Source organism: Bombina bombina, chromosome 4 (genome assembly GCF_027579735.1).
Source record: "Bombina bombina isolate aBomBom1 chromosome 4, aBomBom1.pri, whole genome shotgun sequence".
Classification (NCBI taxonomy): Eukaryota; Metazoa; Chordata; class Amphibia; order Anura; family Bombinatoridae; genus Bombina; species Bombina bombina.
Window position 1 is genome coordinate 966,389,539 of NC_069502.1, and position 16,420 is coordinate 966,405,958.

At 36.3% G+C, this 16,420-nt stretch overlaps 1 protein-coding gene across 2 annotated transcripts in view; it reads left to right on the forward strand.

The window, feature by feature from the left end:
- KAT14 (lysine acetyltransferase 14) overlaps positions 1-16,420 on the forward strand; it is an 86,932-nt gene that overhangs the window by 1,586 nt on the left and 68,926 nt on the right. For both annotated transcript variants that reach the window (XM_053711993.1, XM_053711994.1), the window contains exons 2-4: positions 5,734-5,855; positions 10,910-11,031; positions 12,360-12,541. In XM_053711993.1, the coding sequence (XP_053567968.1) occupies positions 5,734-5,855; positions 10,910-11,031; positions 12,360-12,541 (426 nt within the window). The remainder of the gene's footprint in view (positions 1-5,733; positions 5,856-10,909; positions 11,032-12,359; positions 12,542-16,420) is intronic.

Genomic DNA, 16,420 nt, shown 5'->3' on the forward strand with positions numbered 1-16,420 from the left:
GCATCTAAGTCAAATCAAACACCATACAATGATCACATATAAAACATTTCAAGATTTTGTAATGTATTTAATTTATTCCCAAATACCAAATATAATTAGTATATACCTATTCCTACAACACTTTAACCCTTTGCCGCCATTAGGACGTTCCATGCCGTCCTCACTGCGCTGGGCTTTATTGCTACTAGGACGGCATGGAACGTCTGAAGCCACAGCCGCTTCCTAAATGGGATCGCGTGCTGGAGGGCCTGCCTAGCGTCATAGGCACCCCCCTGACATGATCCCATAATTGAAATCACAAGATCGGTGGGATTTTCAATTTTTACTTACATCGCTACTTTGTTCCGATGTAGACAAATAAATCCTGGCGTGAAAGGGTTAATTTACGACTGGAAAAACCTCCAATTAGAATTGGATCCAGCAATTGAAAAAAAAATCTTAGAAAACAATGTGAGGAAATCCCCAATATCTTTCTTTGTTATATTTTTTTTAGCCTTTATTGTATTAAACTATAAACATTGTTGTGAAAATTGATGACACAGCCCAGATCTTTGTCAGTCATCTCTAATAATGTCCTTATATACTCCTGTCTTCATTGATCTAGTTTCCATTGCTGTTATAAACTGGAGGTAAAAACAAGTATCTCCATTAAACTTAATGGAAATGTTTTCTGTTACCACCGTTTTACACCGATTATAGCAGCAATGTAAACCAGTTTTAGGTACAGGAAAAGGGGTACTATAGTGATGTATGTTTATCAAGGGTAGATATTTTCCTCCTTTCTTCAGACACAGTATTGTTTTTCCAATTTCCGTAAGAATTGGAGATGCATACTCCTGTCTTCAGTATCCTAACCCTGCAACATGGTTCTCAGTGATTGTTTGATCAGTGTTGTAGCTCATCGCTTTTTGTTTCTAATTGGCTGATTAAAAGGCTATGTCAAACTGTAGAAAATTGCAAATTCTTGTAGCAAAGTTGTTTAAATGCTTTTAAAATATTTATTTTGTATGCAGATCATTTAACTAATATATGGTATTATAATGCATAGGTCTACAAATCTGTTTAAAATGTAGGAGCCAGCAAGATTATTAAGGAGCCAGACAGTGGTATTTGTATATAGATAAATGGAGAATAATCCAAAAAGTTAGGGGCCAGGGGTAGAATTATTGGTGCCAGTGTCTCCCAAGTTTGCCAAGCCCTGAATTACAGCATGGCATCTTTTCAATACTAATACTAGTTTACTTTTAATTTACCCCATACATCGGTTAAACCAGGGGTCGACAAATTTGTTTAAAATTTGTATAAAGATTTATGCAGAATACCTGAAAAAAGGCGCCATGGGTAAAATTCTGGTTTCAATTAGCAGCTATTTCGTATACAAAAATATAACTTACAATTTCAACTCTGCAGCTGGTATAAGTCATTTTAAACACATTGGGCTAGATTACAAGTGGCACTCTATTTTTATCGCGCAAGTTTGCGCCCTTTTGGTCACACGTAAAAGACCATATAACAAGTTGAAAGTAAAAGCAAACACAAGAGCACAATCACGATATACGTTTGTTGGGATAGACTTCAGAGCTCTGCTTAACAATTACGCTCGACTAAAAAGTTGCACAAAACACACAAAAAATACCTGTAGCAGCACAGTTACGCTCATGTTAACACTGTGATAAAAATTGTTGCATAAAAATATTGCATTAAAAAGTTATAAGGGCTCAAAAATATGAGATGTCAGACATTAAACAAAAATGTCCGAAAGTGCTTTTATATAGGGTTCCATAGGAACACATGTATAAATATATGTATGTCTATAAATAATATGTATTTATATCTGTATTTATATGTGTATGTATGCATTTACATACATACTGTATATACACATATAAATACAGGTATACATATGTATAGAAATACATATATCTCTGTGTAATCCGGCGCTCGTGTTTACGCAAGCTGGCGGCTATTTTTATGTTCAAAACAAGGCTCCATTAAAGTCTATGAGGGAATACGACCCTGCATTTGCATCTTTGCAGTGTCTTTTTTTTTCTGCGTCGGGATGTGACCGCAAGAGTGCAAAATTTTTACTTACAGACTGTAATACAAGCGCAACTGGGCACACAATGGTAAAAAAAAAGGTGAGCGCAAATTGTAATCTAAACTTGCCCATTAAGGGCAAACCAATTTTACAATACTATGTCCCTTTTAAGTAGCATATCAGCAGGAAGTCACTATAAACCAATGTGCTTTAGCAAGGATCACCATTTAGCCCGTGAGTATTAGTATGCATTTCCCAACAGACACAGTTGTATTTGTTTCATTTTAAATATCTAAAACTTTTACTTTAGTTTTTCATGAAAAAAACCCCCACAAAGAAAGAAGTATATATTCATCTTGTTTTAGTGCTGCCTTTTTATGTGGATGATAGACAAAAAAGGAAGGGCCGGAATCCAAGCTAAAACCTCATAGAACTCTTTAGTATAAAAAAAAACTATGATGAAATCTCTCAATTATTTGTAACCGAATATACCAATTCTAAATCTACTGTTGGAGTGTAAACACGGACTAAGTAAAGAACTACACATGCGGATATGAGGGCTTAATCTCGAGATTTTGAATGCCTAATCCATTTCTGGATTTAAGATTTGGCCATTCTAACTGGGACATTTGTTTATTTATAAGAATTTTCAGAATAGCTATATATTATTTTATCAAGACTGTGTATAGTTTGTTTCAACATATAGACTGCTACTTTTAGGTTGGCCAAACTATAGATTTTTTAAATTTAAGTTTAGTTACCTTTTTAGGCAATACTTTTATGTGCGATATTTTCATTTAGAAGTTTTTATTAGAAATCCTTCCTAACACGTTATTAGAAATATAGCAAGTTTTTTATACTAACGATTTCTATGAGGTTTTAGCTTGGATTCTAGCGCTTCCTTTTTAACCCTTTTTTGATGAACGTGAACAATAGGGAATGTATCTCTATAGCACAAGATAGAGGAGTGATATCTCTTGTATTGAAATCTTTCATATGGATGACCTTTTTTTTTCTTTTAAACTACAGTGTTTGTTTTAACCAGGAATTCCCTGCTTTTTTGTGTTTGCTAACTTTAACTTTGGTATTAACACAAGTTTTGTGCTATTTATAAAACAAATCCATTTTTTTATGTTACATGCAGTGTTATTGGGGGGTAGTGGTGTTTTTTTTTACTGTTGTTTCCCACTCTCTAACTAGATAGTGATCCCTTTAAATGTACCCCCTGTCCCATTTTAAATCCCATTTTTTAAGCAAAAATGCATTAAAGGGATATTTGTGATTCAAACAGAGCGTACCATTTTTAAAAAGTTTCCAATTTACTTCTATTATCAAATTTGCTTTTGATATTCTTTGTTGAAGAGATACCTAGGTGGGTGTCTGGAGTACTACGTGGCAGGGAATAGTGCTGCCATCTAGTACTCTTGCAAATGGATAACATTGTTGCAAAACTGCTGACATATAGTGCTCTACACACATGCACACTCCTGAGCTTAAGTCTGTGCTTTTCAATAAAATATACCAAGAGAACAAAGAAAACTTAATAGGAATATTGGTTGAACTCTCATGCTCTATCTGAATAAAGAAACCGAAATATTGGGTTTCATATTCATTTAACCCCTTAAAGGGACACTGAACCCAAATTTTTTTCTTTCATTATTCAGATAGAGCATGAAATTTTAAGCAACTTTCTATTTTACTCCTATTATAAATTTTTATTAGTTCTCCTGCTATCTTTATTTTAAAAGCAGGAATGTAAATCTTAGCAGCCAGCCCATTTTAGTTTCAGCACCATGGATAGCGCTTGCTTATTGGAGGCTTACATTTACCCACCAATAAGCAAGCATAAACCAAGTTCTCACCAAAAAATGGTCCGGCTCCTATGCATTACATTCCTGCTTTTTAAATAAATATAGCAAGAGAACAAAGAAAAATTGATAATAGGAGTAAATTAGAAAGTTGCTTAAAATTGCATGTTCTACCTGAATCATGAAAGGCATTTTTTGGGTTTTGTGTCCCTTTAAGGACGTTGCTGGTCTTTTAATGGGGATTGCATTACTAATAGCTATTTCTTGTGACCAAAAGGGTGGAGAGAGGGTACAATTGCACAGTCCCGCCGCTTGCGGCGTGACCTACGCTATTGTTAGCAAGGAAACCCTTAACGACCAGCGACGTACATTTTCATATAACAGCATAAAATAGATACTACTATAAAGAGGAATATGCACAGATACTGATCTAAACATTCAGTATAAAACCTTTTAAAAACTTAAAAGCTCTCAGTTTAGCACCGTTGATGAGGTCAGGTTGGGACAGCCATTGAAAGGGACTGAGAGCTGAACCTCATGGCTGCTCCTGTTACTTTCATATCCCCTTACAGAGAGGGGATGTGCAGCACTTACTGTGTGTATGTAGTTTGACTATACAAGTGGAAGTCAGACTACACAAAAACACAAAATTCATTCACATTATAAAAAGTTACAAGCACATGAAAATGGGTTTAACATTGTTTAGTTTGATTTAACATTGTTTAGATAGTTTGCAGCTATGGTTATGATATATAGAATTTATACACGCTGTTCCTGTTTCATATTATCATCAGTGCCATATGCAATGTATTTTATTATAATTGATGTATAAACTCCAAGATGGTAGAACAGTATATGTTCATAATTTCCTGTATTTCAAATATTTGTGTCAAAACTTTTATTGTGCCCTTAAAGGGACAGTCAACACCAGAATGTTTGTTTTTAAAAATATAGATAATCCCTTTATAACTTATTCTCTAGTTTTACATAACCAACACAGTTATAATAATACACGTTTTACCTCTGTAATTACCTTGCATCTAAGCCTCTGCAGACTGCCCCCTTATTTCAGTTCTTTTGACAGACTTGCACTTTAGCCAATCAGTGCTCACTCCTCGGTAAATTCACATGCGTGAGCTCAATGTTATCTATATGAAACACGTGAACGAACGCCCTCTAGTGGTGAAAAACTGTCAAAATGCAATTAGATTAGAGGCGGCCTTCAAGGTCTAAGAAATTAGAATATGATCCCTCCTAGGTTTAGGTTTAAACTAAGTATATAAAGAGAACAAATCAAAATTGGTGATAAAAGTAAAATGGAAAGTTGTTTAAAATTGCATGCCCTATTTTAATCATGAAAATTTAAAGGGACTTGACTGTCCCTTTAAATTGATAGGAACGTCAAAATTAAACTTTCATGATTCAGATAGAGCATGCAATTTTAAGACACTTTTAAAATAACTTCTATTTTCAAATGTGCTTCGTTCTCTTGGTATCCCTTGTGGAAAAAGAATATGCACATATCCTACACTAGTGGGAACTAGCTGCTGATGGTGCCTGCACACATTTGTCTCTTGTGATTAGCTAACTAGATGTGTTCAGCTACCTACCTGTAATGCAATGCTGTTCCTTCAGCAAGAGAATGAAGCAAATAGAAGTAAATTGAAAAGTTGTTTAAAATTGTATGTTCACTTCTATCCAATATATGAAAGAAAATGTTGGGGTTTCCTGTCCCTTTAATAGAAGTTTCTTTATGGCGATTATAGTTACTCGTATAATTGTACATAGATTACACAATCACATTTGTTTTTTTAGAACAAAATACAAAAGTACACCATTTAAATGTGCAATGCAATGGACTTTTTATTGTTTTTGGGTTTTTTTCAGGACAGCTTAGATGTGACCCACCAAGTTACTTGAAAGGGGATAACTTTTTCAAATTTGCTTGCTCTGCTTGTTCAGAAGATGGGAAGGAACAGTTTGAGCGCTTAAAGTTAACTTGGCAACAGGTAAGCTAATATCCATATGAATACAAATATGCCAGTTGTTAGTTATACTCCAAGAGATACTGAGGATTAAGAGATGAATCTGAACTTAGTTTTAATCGATAATTATAAAGAAAATTTAAGTTGGCATATTTAGCTTGACATCTGTTCATTAACGCAACAAAACGAATAAATACAACTTTTGTTCATCATTCTAATGGAGAATAGTATTAGAGATTTAAATCCGTCTTTCATTCATTATTCTAATGTAGAATAGTATTAGAGATTTAAAACCGTTTTTCATTGTTGTAATAACCAAGCACTTAGCAGTGGGTTATACTTAAAGGGACAGTATACTATAAAAATGTTTTTCCCTTAATGTGTATCCAATTTATTTTTTTACCAGCTGCAGAGTATAAAATGTATTTGAATTAGCAGATTTCTCTTGCAAGGTGTATCCAGTCCACGGATTCATCCTTACTTTTGGGATATTCTCATTCCCTACAGGAAGTGGCAAAGAGAGCACACAGCAAAGCTGTCCATATAGCTCCCCCTCTGGCTCCGCCCCCCCCAGTCATTCTCTTTGCCGCTCTAACAAGTAAGTCGTCAGACTTTTCACCCGGGGGAGTGGGAACTCCATCCGGAGGTATTTGCTCAGCTGACTCAGTTTTGGGGCATTCCAGAGTTGGATCTGATGGCGTCCCGTCAGAACACCAAACTTCCCCTTTACGGATCCAGGTCCAGGGATCCCAAGGCGGCATTAATAGATGCTCTAGTAGCGCCTTGGTCCTTCAATCTGGCCTATGTCTTTCCACCGTTTCCCCTTCTCCCTCGGCTGGTAGCCAGAATCAAACAGGAGAAGGCCTCGGTAATTCTGATAGCGCCTGCGTGGCCACGCAGGACTTGGTATGCAGACCTAGTGGACATGTCATCTGTTCCACCATGGACACTGCCAATGAGGCAGGATCTTCTAATACAGGGTCCTTTCAAGCATCCAAATCTAGTTTCTCTGCAGCTGATTGCTTGGAGATTGAACGCTTAATTCTATCCAAGCGTGGGTTCTCTGAATCGGTCATAGATACTCTGATCCAAGCTAGAAAACCTGTCACCAGGAAAATTTACCCTAATATATATTGCGGAAATATCTTTGTTAGTGTGAATCCAAGGGTTACTCGTGGAGTAAGATTAGGATTCCAAGAATATTGTCTTTTCTCCATGAAGGATTGGAGAAAGGCTTATCAGCTAGTTCCCTAAAGGGACAGATATCAGCTCTGTCGATCCTTTTACACAAGCGTCTGGCAGCAGTACCAGATGTTCAAGCGTTTGTACAGGCGTTAGTCAGAATCAAGCCTGTCTATAAACCTGTGGCTTCTCCATGGAGTCTAAATTTAGTTCTTTCAGTTCTTCAAGGGGTTCCGTTTGAACCTTTACATTCCATAGATATTAAGTTATTATCTTGGAAAGTTTTGTTTTTGGTTGCTATATCTTCTGCTCGAAGAGTTTCAGAATTGTCTGCTTTGCAGTGTAATTCACCCTATCTGGTGTTCCATGCAGATAAGGTAGTTTTACGTACCAAACCTGGTTTTCTTCCTAAAGTTATTTCTAATAAGAACATTAACCAGGAAATCATTGTTCCTTCTCTGTGTCCTAATCCAGCTTCTAAGAAGGAACGGCTTTTACACAATCTTGATGTGGTTCGTGCTTTGAAATTCTATTTACAAGCAACTAAGGATTTCAGACAAACATCATCTTTGTTTGTTGTCTATTCTGGTAAGAGGAGAGGTCAAAAAGCGATGGCTACCTCTCTTTCTGGTTGTAAAGCATCATCCGATTGGCTTATGAGACTGCTGGACAGCAGCCTCCTGAATGAATTACAGCTCATTCCACCAGAGCTGTGGCTTCCACTTGGGCCTTCAAGAATGAGGCTTCTGTTGAACAGATTTGTAAGGCAGCAACTTGGTCTTCACTGCATACTTTTGCCAAATTTTACAAATTCGATACTTTTGCTTCTTTGGAGGCTATTTTTGGGAGAAAGGTTTTGCAAGCAGTGGTGCCTTCCGTTCAGTGACGTGCACTCATAGGAGGCAGGTGAGGCAGTTCCGCACCTGCCATTTGGGGCAAAAGAAAAACTTCCGTTTAGGTTACCTGTCTTGTTCCCTCCCTTCATCCGTGTCCTAAAGCTTTGGTATTGGTATCCCACAAGTAAGGATGAATCCGTGGACTGGATACACCTTGCAAGAGAAAACAGAATTTATGCTTACCTGATAAATTACTTTCTCTTGCGGTGTATCCAGTCCACGGCCCGCCCTGGCAATTAAGTCAGGTTAAAATTTTTTGTTTAAACTACAGTCACCACTGCACCCTATGGTTTCTCCTTTTTCTCCTAAACGTCGGTCGAATGACTGGGGGGGGCGGAGCCAGAGGGGGAGCTATATGGACAGCTTTGCTGTGTGCTCTCTTTGCCACTTCCTGTAGGGAATGAGAATATCCCACAAGTAAGGATGAATCCGTGGACTGGATACACCGCAAGAGAAAGTAATTTATCAGGTAAGCATAAATTCTGTTTTTGTGTTTTGAAGCCACAACCTAATAAATTGGGTTGAGCTTGTAGGTATAATCAGATCTCATTACTTTATCACATTGTGCACACATACCTGCTTCTTTATCTTATATCTGTCCATAAACCAATCATCAATACTTGGAGTGAACAATGGAAAATTAACATTTTATTACCTTATACTATAACCCACTAAGAGTGTAATTTCTTCTACTGGCTGTGTTAACACAGCTTGGCCTTGAGGCCAAAAACTTTCAGGATGGATGGGGATACCACAGGCTAAATAAACTATTTAAAATGCCAATATAAGCGTAATGGAAATACTTGTAAACAATTTAATACACTCCAGCAGGTAAAGTGGATCATTGGGAACAAATTAAAGGGGAGAACATTTTTTAGTAAACTGTCCCTTTAAGGACCCTGCCTAAGAAAATAAAGGTCTTTTAAAAAGAGATTTGGTGGCTGGAAAAATTGTTTGTTCATAGTACAGTAGAGACCTGGATACTCTGTTTCATTGCCCCACTCTGGAGAGTGTGCTGTATTCCCCTGTGGATAAAATTATACTTAAAGGAACCTTAAACTTTCAAAGTAAATTTTTTTTTTTATTATAAATATACTTGTGTATCTATTAACGATGTTAAAATATAACTACATTTCAATTAATATTTAATTTCTTAAGTCAGATTGTAGCCTTTAAAAGTGTCCGTGAGCTCATCTTTAACTCTAGCCCATTGAAAAAAGCAAGCCCCCTCATTTAAAATGTGGTCAATCATTGCTTTTAATTTATGCATACCTAATTATGTGAAGCTCGCTCCCGTTCACACACGCAGTGCCGTAACACGCTACACGCTTGCGCTACTTCATCAAATATCGGCACTTCCGTTTGTAACATCACAATTAAACGCCGCAATTTTCCGCACATATAACAGACAGATCAAGTGCTATAGATGTGCGCATGCGCTTAAGTGATGTGCTCGCCACTGAGGTCCTATCTGGATAGCAATCATGGATAGTGCTTGCTTCATGGCTTGGAAAACAATAGATATTTAATGTATTATTGTGAAGTTAAGAAAAATAATTAATAACATATATTTGCTAATTTAAACCTCAGTTCACTTTACACACAATAGAATAAAGACAATTTGAAGGTTTATTGTCCCTTTAATAGAAATCATTGTAATATTTATTTTAAAACAATTTTACCTTTACAAAGAGGCTGTGGTCTCTACAGTAAGGCAAATGAGTAGCTTTGCTTTGAAGTGGTTTACAAGGAAACACCTGCACTAACTATCTCCATTCACTTTCTTGCCCATGCTCAGTAGATGTCTTTTGTTACAAAAATCATGTGACAGTAGAACATCTCCTAGCTCCCTTATCTCACTAAAGCCAGTAGTAAGAATTTCTAAGTGCTCAATTTTCAAGAAAATAAGCTTCCTGTTTTTTTGTTTACTTTGATTTTTTATTTTTTTCCTAAAGGAGCTCTGTTTCAGATCCCTTTAATGAATGAATGTTATATTCTTTCATTTAATTTTGTTAATGAACAACTATCAGGTAAAATATTACAAACTGCAAAATTTTGTCAAATGAATAAAACATTTTTGCACATCTAGTTATAACCACAAAGCATGCTGATTTAGAAGTTCCAAATTCTTCTTATACTATGCATTTAAGACATTCAAGGACTATTAAATATGGTAGAATAAGAATTGTATAATTAGCAAATGCAAAATAACAAGACAATGCAAATATGTTAAAGACCCAATGATCAAAAACCTGCTTGCATGGTGAGAAATCACTCAAGATCTTTGAGAGTTTTATTGCAATCAATGTGTTTTTTCTTTCACATCCAGAACCCTACATATCAAGATAAACAGCTCTCAAGCTAAAAGTGTCCTTTCTAAAATTCATTGAGAAACCTTGTGGTACTGATAAGGCTTTTTTAAATAATCTTGCAGAAGTGTGTAGAGCTTTAGATGGGGACCCTTAGTCTGAATTTCAAATTAGTACAGGTAGTAGATTTTGTTCTGACAAATTTCAAAGTTAAATTGACAGCCATCAGCCAATCGCAAGCGCATATATATATATATATATATATATATATATATATATATATATATATATATATGTACTGTGAACTCTTGCTCAATAGGAGCTAGTACTGCAGAACGTGTACAGAGTGTTTTACATACACATAGAATATCACAACCTTTAAACAATGAGCTTAATTGTCATTTTGTTAGCTAATTTGGCGTTGTTTTGTATTTTATGTGCTTACTCTTTTTAAAAGTCCCTTGAGTAGGTTTATTGTATCTCCTTTGTTGTGGTGGATGTTTAAACGACCTCCAGCATTGATTAAAATAATGTAGGGTTTGCTTCTTAATTATGAATAATGCACTCCAGGACCAGCATCTCCAGGGGCACTGGGGAAAAAAAATGTTGAGAGTTAAATCAGAGAAAAAGTGGGCAAAATAAATAATAAAAGTACACTGTAATTTAATTCTAGCTATTTATCATACTTTAGGTGGTAATGTTGGCTATGTACAACCTCTCATTGGAGGGCACAGGTCGACAGGGATACTTCAGATGGAAGGAAGACATTTGCTGTTTTATTGAGAAGCATTGGACCTTCTTATTGGGGAACAGGTAGGAATACAGATATAATGCAAGTGTTTATATGTTTGTTTGAAACTTAGGACCCCCCCCCCCTGAGTTAGGAGATTGCAACAGAATTTTAGGAATCATGATTCCAAAAACAATGTAGAAAATTAGGTTTCCTAAACAAGAATATTAGAGGGTTACTTGCTCACATGATTTGTCAAGCAGAAATAATTAATATAGCTTACCTGAGTTAAAGGGACAGTCTACAATAGAATTTTTATTTTTTTAAATGATAGATACCCATCCCCCAGTTTTGCACACCCAACACAGTTATATTAATATACTTTTTACCTCTGTGATTACCTTGTATCTAAGTGTCTTCTGATAGCCCCCAAATCACAACTGTATTAATTATCTATTGAATTGCATTTAGTACATTTGTGCTAACTCTTAAATAACTCCCCGAGCGTGAATACATTGTTATCTATATGGCCCACATGAACTAGCAGTCTCCTGTTGTGAAAAGCAAATACAAAAGCATGTGATTAAGAGGCTGTCAATAGAGCCTTTGAAAACAGGCAGAAATGTAGAGGTTTAAATGTTATAACGTACATGAATATAACAATGTTGGTTGTGCAAATCTGGGGAATTGGTAGTAAAGGCATTATCTATCTTTTTAAACAATAACAAGTTTTGTGTAGACTGTCCCATTAAAGGGACACTAAACCCAAATTTTTTTCTTTAATGATTCAGATGCAATTTTAAGCAACTTTCTAATTTACTCCTATTATTAATTTCTCTTCGTTCTCTTGCTATCTTTATTTAAAAAGCAGGAATGTGATGCATAGGAGACGGCCCATTTTTGGTTGAGAACCTGGGTTATGCTTGCTTATTGGTAGGTAAATGTAAGCCTCCAATAAGCAAGCGCTATCCATGGTGCTGAACCTAAAATGGGCTGGCTGCTAAGCTTTACATTCCTGTTTTTAAAATAAAGATAGCAAGAGAACAAAGAAAAATTGATAATAGGAGTAAATTAGAAAGTTGTTTAAAATGTAATGCTCTATCTGAATCATGAAAGAAAGAAAATTAAGTTCAGTGTCCCTTTAAGTATTTTCTTTTGTGCAATGTACATCAAAGTGAGCACCACCTTCTCTAGAGACTTGCAATAGCACAGGATGTCAGCACCAAGGAAGTTGCCTGAACCACCTGGTATAGGTATTAGAGATGTATAAATTTGAACAGATGTGCACTTCAATATGCCAATTATCCATATATATATATATATATATATATATATATACACACACATACAGCCTGAACAGTGTGACTGCTTTACTTCTTGTTAAACAGCGGGATGTTTCCTGTTTCTTTAGGAAGAAGACCTCTACTTGGTGGAGTACTGTTGCAGGATGTCTTTCTGTTGGGAGTCCTATGTTTTTCAGATCTGGAGCTCAAGAGTTTGGAGAACCAGGATGGTGGAAACTTGTTCACAATAAACCTCCCATTATGAAACCTGATGGAGAAAAATACCCTATCCCTTCACAAAAGGCAAAAGGTAAAGAAGTTCACGGATTTGTTGAAGTCCAATATTGTACTTGGTGTATGTTATTGCTGTCTACAGAAAATAATGATGCCTTGATAGCAAATTACTTTCAACTGGTGCTCAAGCCACTTTGGTATGTTGCTGATCTGTTGTCCATAAAATACAGTTCAGATTATATCAACACCTTTTAAGCCTGTCCGATTTAAAGTTTTTTAATAAGATCAAGATAGTAAAGGTTCTAATTCTAATGCAAAAATGGCATACTCTAATCTGTTACAGTATGTGATTTTTTTATTATTGACCCTAGACAACTATGTTCTTGACCCCAAAAAGCGGTAAATTTCAATTTGCAAGCCAAAAGCATTGCAACTGCCAAGCAGGAAACTGCCTGTGAAACAATCAGGAGCAGTAGCACAACCAGTCACCAGCTATTTTCTGCTCAGAAGCAGCATTGCTTCCAGTTTCCAAGCATGACTTAGTCTAGTCAAAATTAAATTTTCATGATTCAGATGGAGCATGCAATTGTAAAGGGACAGTATACTCCAATTTTATATAACTGCATGTAATAGACACCAATATAAAGAATAATATGCACTGATACTGATATAAAAATCCAGTATAAAACATTTAAAAACTTACTTAGAAGCTCCCAGTTTAGCTTGGTTAAAAGGTTGGCTGGAACACCCACTGAAAATGATTGTATAGCGAAAAGAGCAGACACTCCCCCCTCCCTCCGCATGTGAAAAGACTCTTAACACAAACAGGAGCAAGCTGGAGTAGGTATACATCAGTATACTTCTAAAACTTTGGGTTTGGTTAGGAGTCTGAAAATAAGCAAAATGTTATTTAAAAATAAGCAAATAAGCAAAACTATACATTTAAAAAAAACAAAAAACTGTATAGGCTATGTAAATGGATCATCAACAAAACATTTATACAAAGAAAAATCTAGTGTATAATGTCCCTTTAAGAAATGTTCTAATTTACTCCTAGTATCAAATTTTATTTGTTCTTTTGGTATCTTTATTTGAATGTAAGTTTTGTAGCCGGCCCATTTTTGGTTCAGAACCTGGGTAGCGCTTGCTGATTGTTGTCTAAATGTAGCCACGAATCAGCTAGCACTACCCAGGTGCTAAACCAAAAATTATCTGGCTCCTAAGCTTACATTCTTGCTTTTTCAAATAAAGATACCAAGATCATGAAGAAAATTTGATAATAGGAGTAAGTTAGAAAGTTGAATAAATAAATCAAATTGCATGCTTTATCTGAATCATGAATGTTTAATTTTGACTAGACTATTCTTTTAACCTGTGTGTTTACTTAAATTAGATATCTAGACCGCAGTGGAGGCACCTCCATTTTTTGGGAGGGGGGGGGAGAAAAAAATAAATAATATGCTATTGTAAGGTGAAAAAAGTGAGGTTCCTTTTTTACAGGTTACTATATTTTTTCAGGAGGGCGAGGTTAGTTTAAAATAATAATAATAATAATAAAACAAACCTTTTACAAAATATTGTTCAGCTCTAAATGCTTTTTTAATATTTGCTCTGTCTGAGAGCACTTGAAACATGCTCAGTTCATCCCTATAAGACATTTCTGAAATCACCCATTTAGTCTCCTTATGGCCATTAAGGCTTTAATAAAAATAAAATGGCTCCTAGCCTCCCATTGGCTAACAGCTTGGGGGGTAGGGGTTACGCATTCTTTTTACTATACCCTCAGATACAACCATGGACCTCACCATAACCTGAAGATGTTTTAGGAACACTTTGGTAACATTAAAGGTAAGGCAGTGTAAGAGTGTAAAGTGTGCTTTTGTAGGTGATGGCAAACAAGTGTGCAGGAGAATTATACTGCTTTCATACAGTGCTTCTGCTGTTACTGCTCAATGTGTGTAAGGCCGTGGTGGTTGGTGAAGTTCTATCTTCTTGGCCGATCTCAAGGATTGTTAATTCTAGGAGATATTTTCAGTTTGCTTATTTAATATATCTGGGATTTACTGGTACTTGGCTCCCTTCTGTTTTTTTTACTGGGGAAATAATTCCAGCACAGCTGCTACTATCATCATCATCCCAGCTTCTCTGAGATGACAGTGCAGAGATCCTCTACCCCAGCACTAACGGAGTCCAGCCCCAGTGTGTCACTGAGTACTGATGTGGAAGATGTGTCTATTATTACTTCCTGGCAATTGTGTATTCTGGAGCTTGAGTGAGCCAAGCTGCTGCTGCTTCCAAAACTTTGCTTCCTCCCTTTCTGTAGCTAGGTATGTCACTGACATAACCTGCAGGCTGATGTTCCTTAGCGCTATGCGATCCTTTTTTGCAATGTACTGATTTTTTTTATTTCTTTTTTGCCCAGGCCTAACACATGGTGATTATCTCCACATTATTTATGTACCAACCTGCTCAATGACTGATTACTGTGCCTAGATGTGTCATATATTTAGTACTAAGCTGTATAGACAAGAAAGTTTGGCTAATGAAACCAGGCACAATGCCACTCTAAACATATGTGCTGATTATTTTTCTGAGGAATATCACATTCAAATAATCTGTAGGGTGATGCTTCTTGGCTCTGTGTTAATTTGGCCATATTTTTCTATACATCTTTTATATTGTAATGATCTGAGCTTTATAGACAAGAAACCAAAGCTTATGTAAACTAGTACTGTGCCCCTCGTAAGGTACTCATATGGTCTTGGTTGAAGCATCTGAGAAAAAAATTAATTGAGTTTGCACTTTTCTTTCTAATGGCAATGAGAGTCCACAAGTTCATCATAACCTATGGGAAATACTTCACCTGGTCACCAGGAGAAGGCAAAGACACCCCAAACAAAAGCATTAAATATCCCTCACACTTCCCCTACCCTCTCTGTAGTTCTTTGCCTCGTTTCCTTCTTAAATGGAAAGAGTCCACAGCTGCATTCATTACTTTTGGGAAATAAGAACCTGGCCACCAGAAGGAGGCAAAGACAACCCAGCCAAAGGCTTAAATACTCCTCCCACTCCCTTCATCCCCCAGTCATTCTTTGACTTTCGTCCCAGGAGGATGGCAGAGAAGTGTCAGAATTTTTTATTTTTGTTTTTGTCTCTTATGGAAGGTAGTACTCTTCGTCATGTGACACGAGTTTTAAGTAGTTCTGTCAGTCTCTCAGTAAGGGCTTGGATGAAGGTTAGAGTCCGGAAATGCAGGGAGTTTCTGCGAAACCATCCCGACTCATATCAACAGCTGCTCAAGCAATCGTTGTTGTCGAACTTCGCTTCGCTGCCTGCTTTCTTCTCTCAAGTCCATGGCGGAGGTGATGCTACTATCCGTCACACTTGAAGGGCCCTGTTCCTGTTCCACTGTGTAGATTCCGGTAAGATCGTTTCATTTTACTTTATTCGCAATGTACTGTAATGTATATGCTTCCTGAGAGGCTACCACCTTGCAGGTCTAACTTATAACTTAAGGGTCTCAGTGAGTCTCTTTTAGTATCTTGGAATCGAGGGTTAATATCTCCTGAGGGGGGTTTATTATCATGTATGCAATGGTTTAAGAAGCGCTAAAAAGCTATGGGGTGGATTTCTCTTGTCTAATTGTCCCTGCGTGGTTTGAATATCCCTGCGTGGTTTGAATTTATTCTGTGTCCGTTTTACTTTACCATTTAATATACTGTGAATAATAGCACTACTATAATTTGTATTTTATTCTTTTTACTGAATAAAATATAACATTTTGCTATTGCAAATAATTGTTGATAGTATAAAATCACATCAATACCACATAAAAAATATGACAGGAAAAATATAAAATGTCCAAATTATATTCGTGTTCTAAGTTGTGGCCACAACTCTGCCTTCAAGACTGAGGCGTATGTATTCCTGTTAAAAAGTTTGTTCCTTTATATCC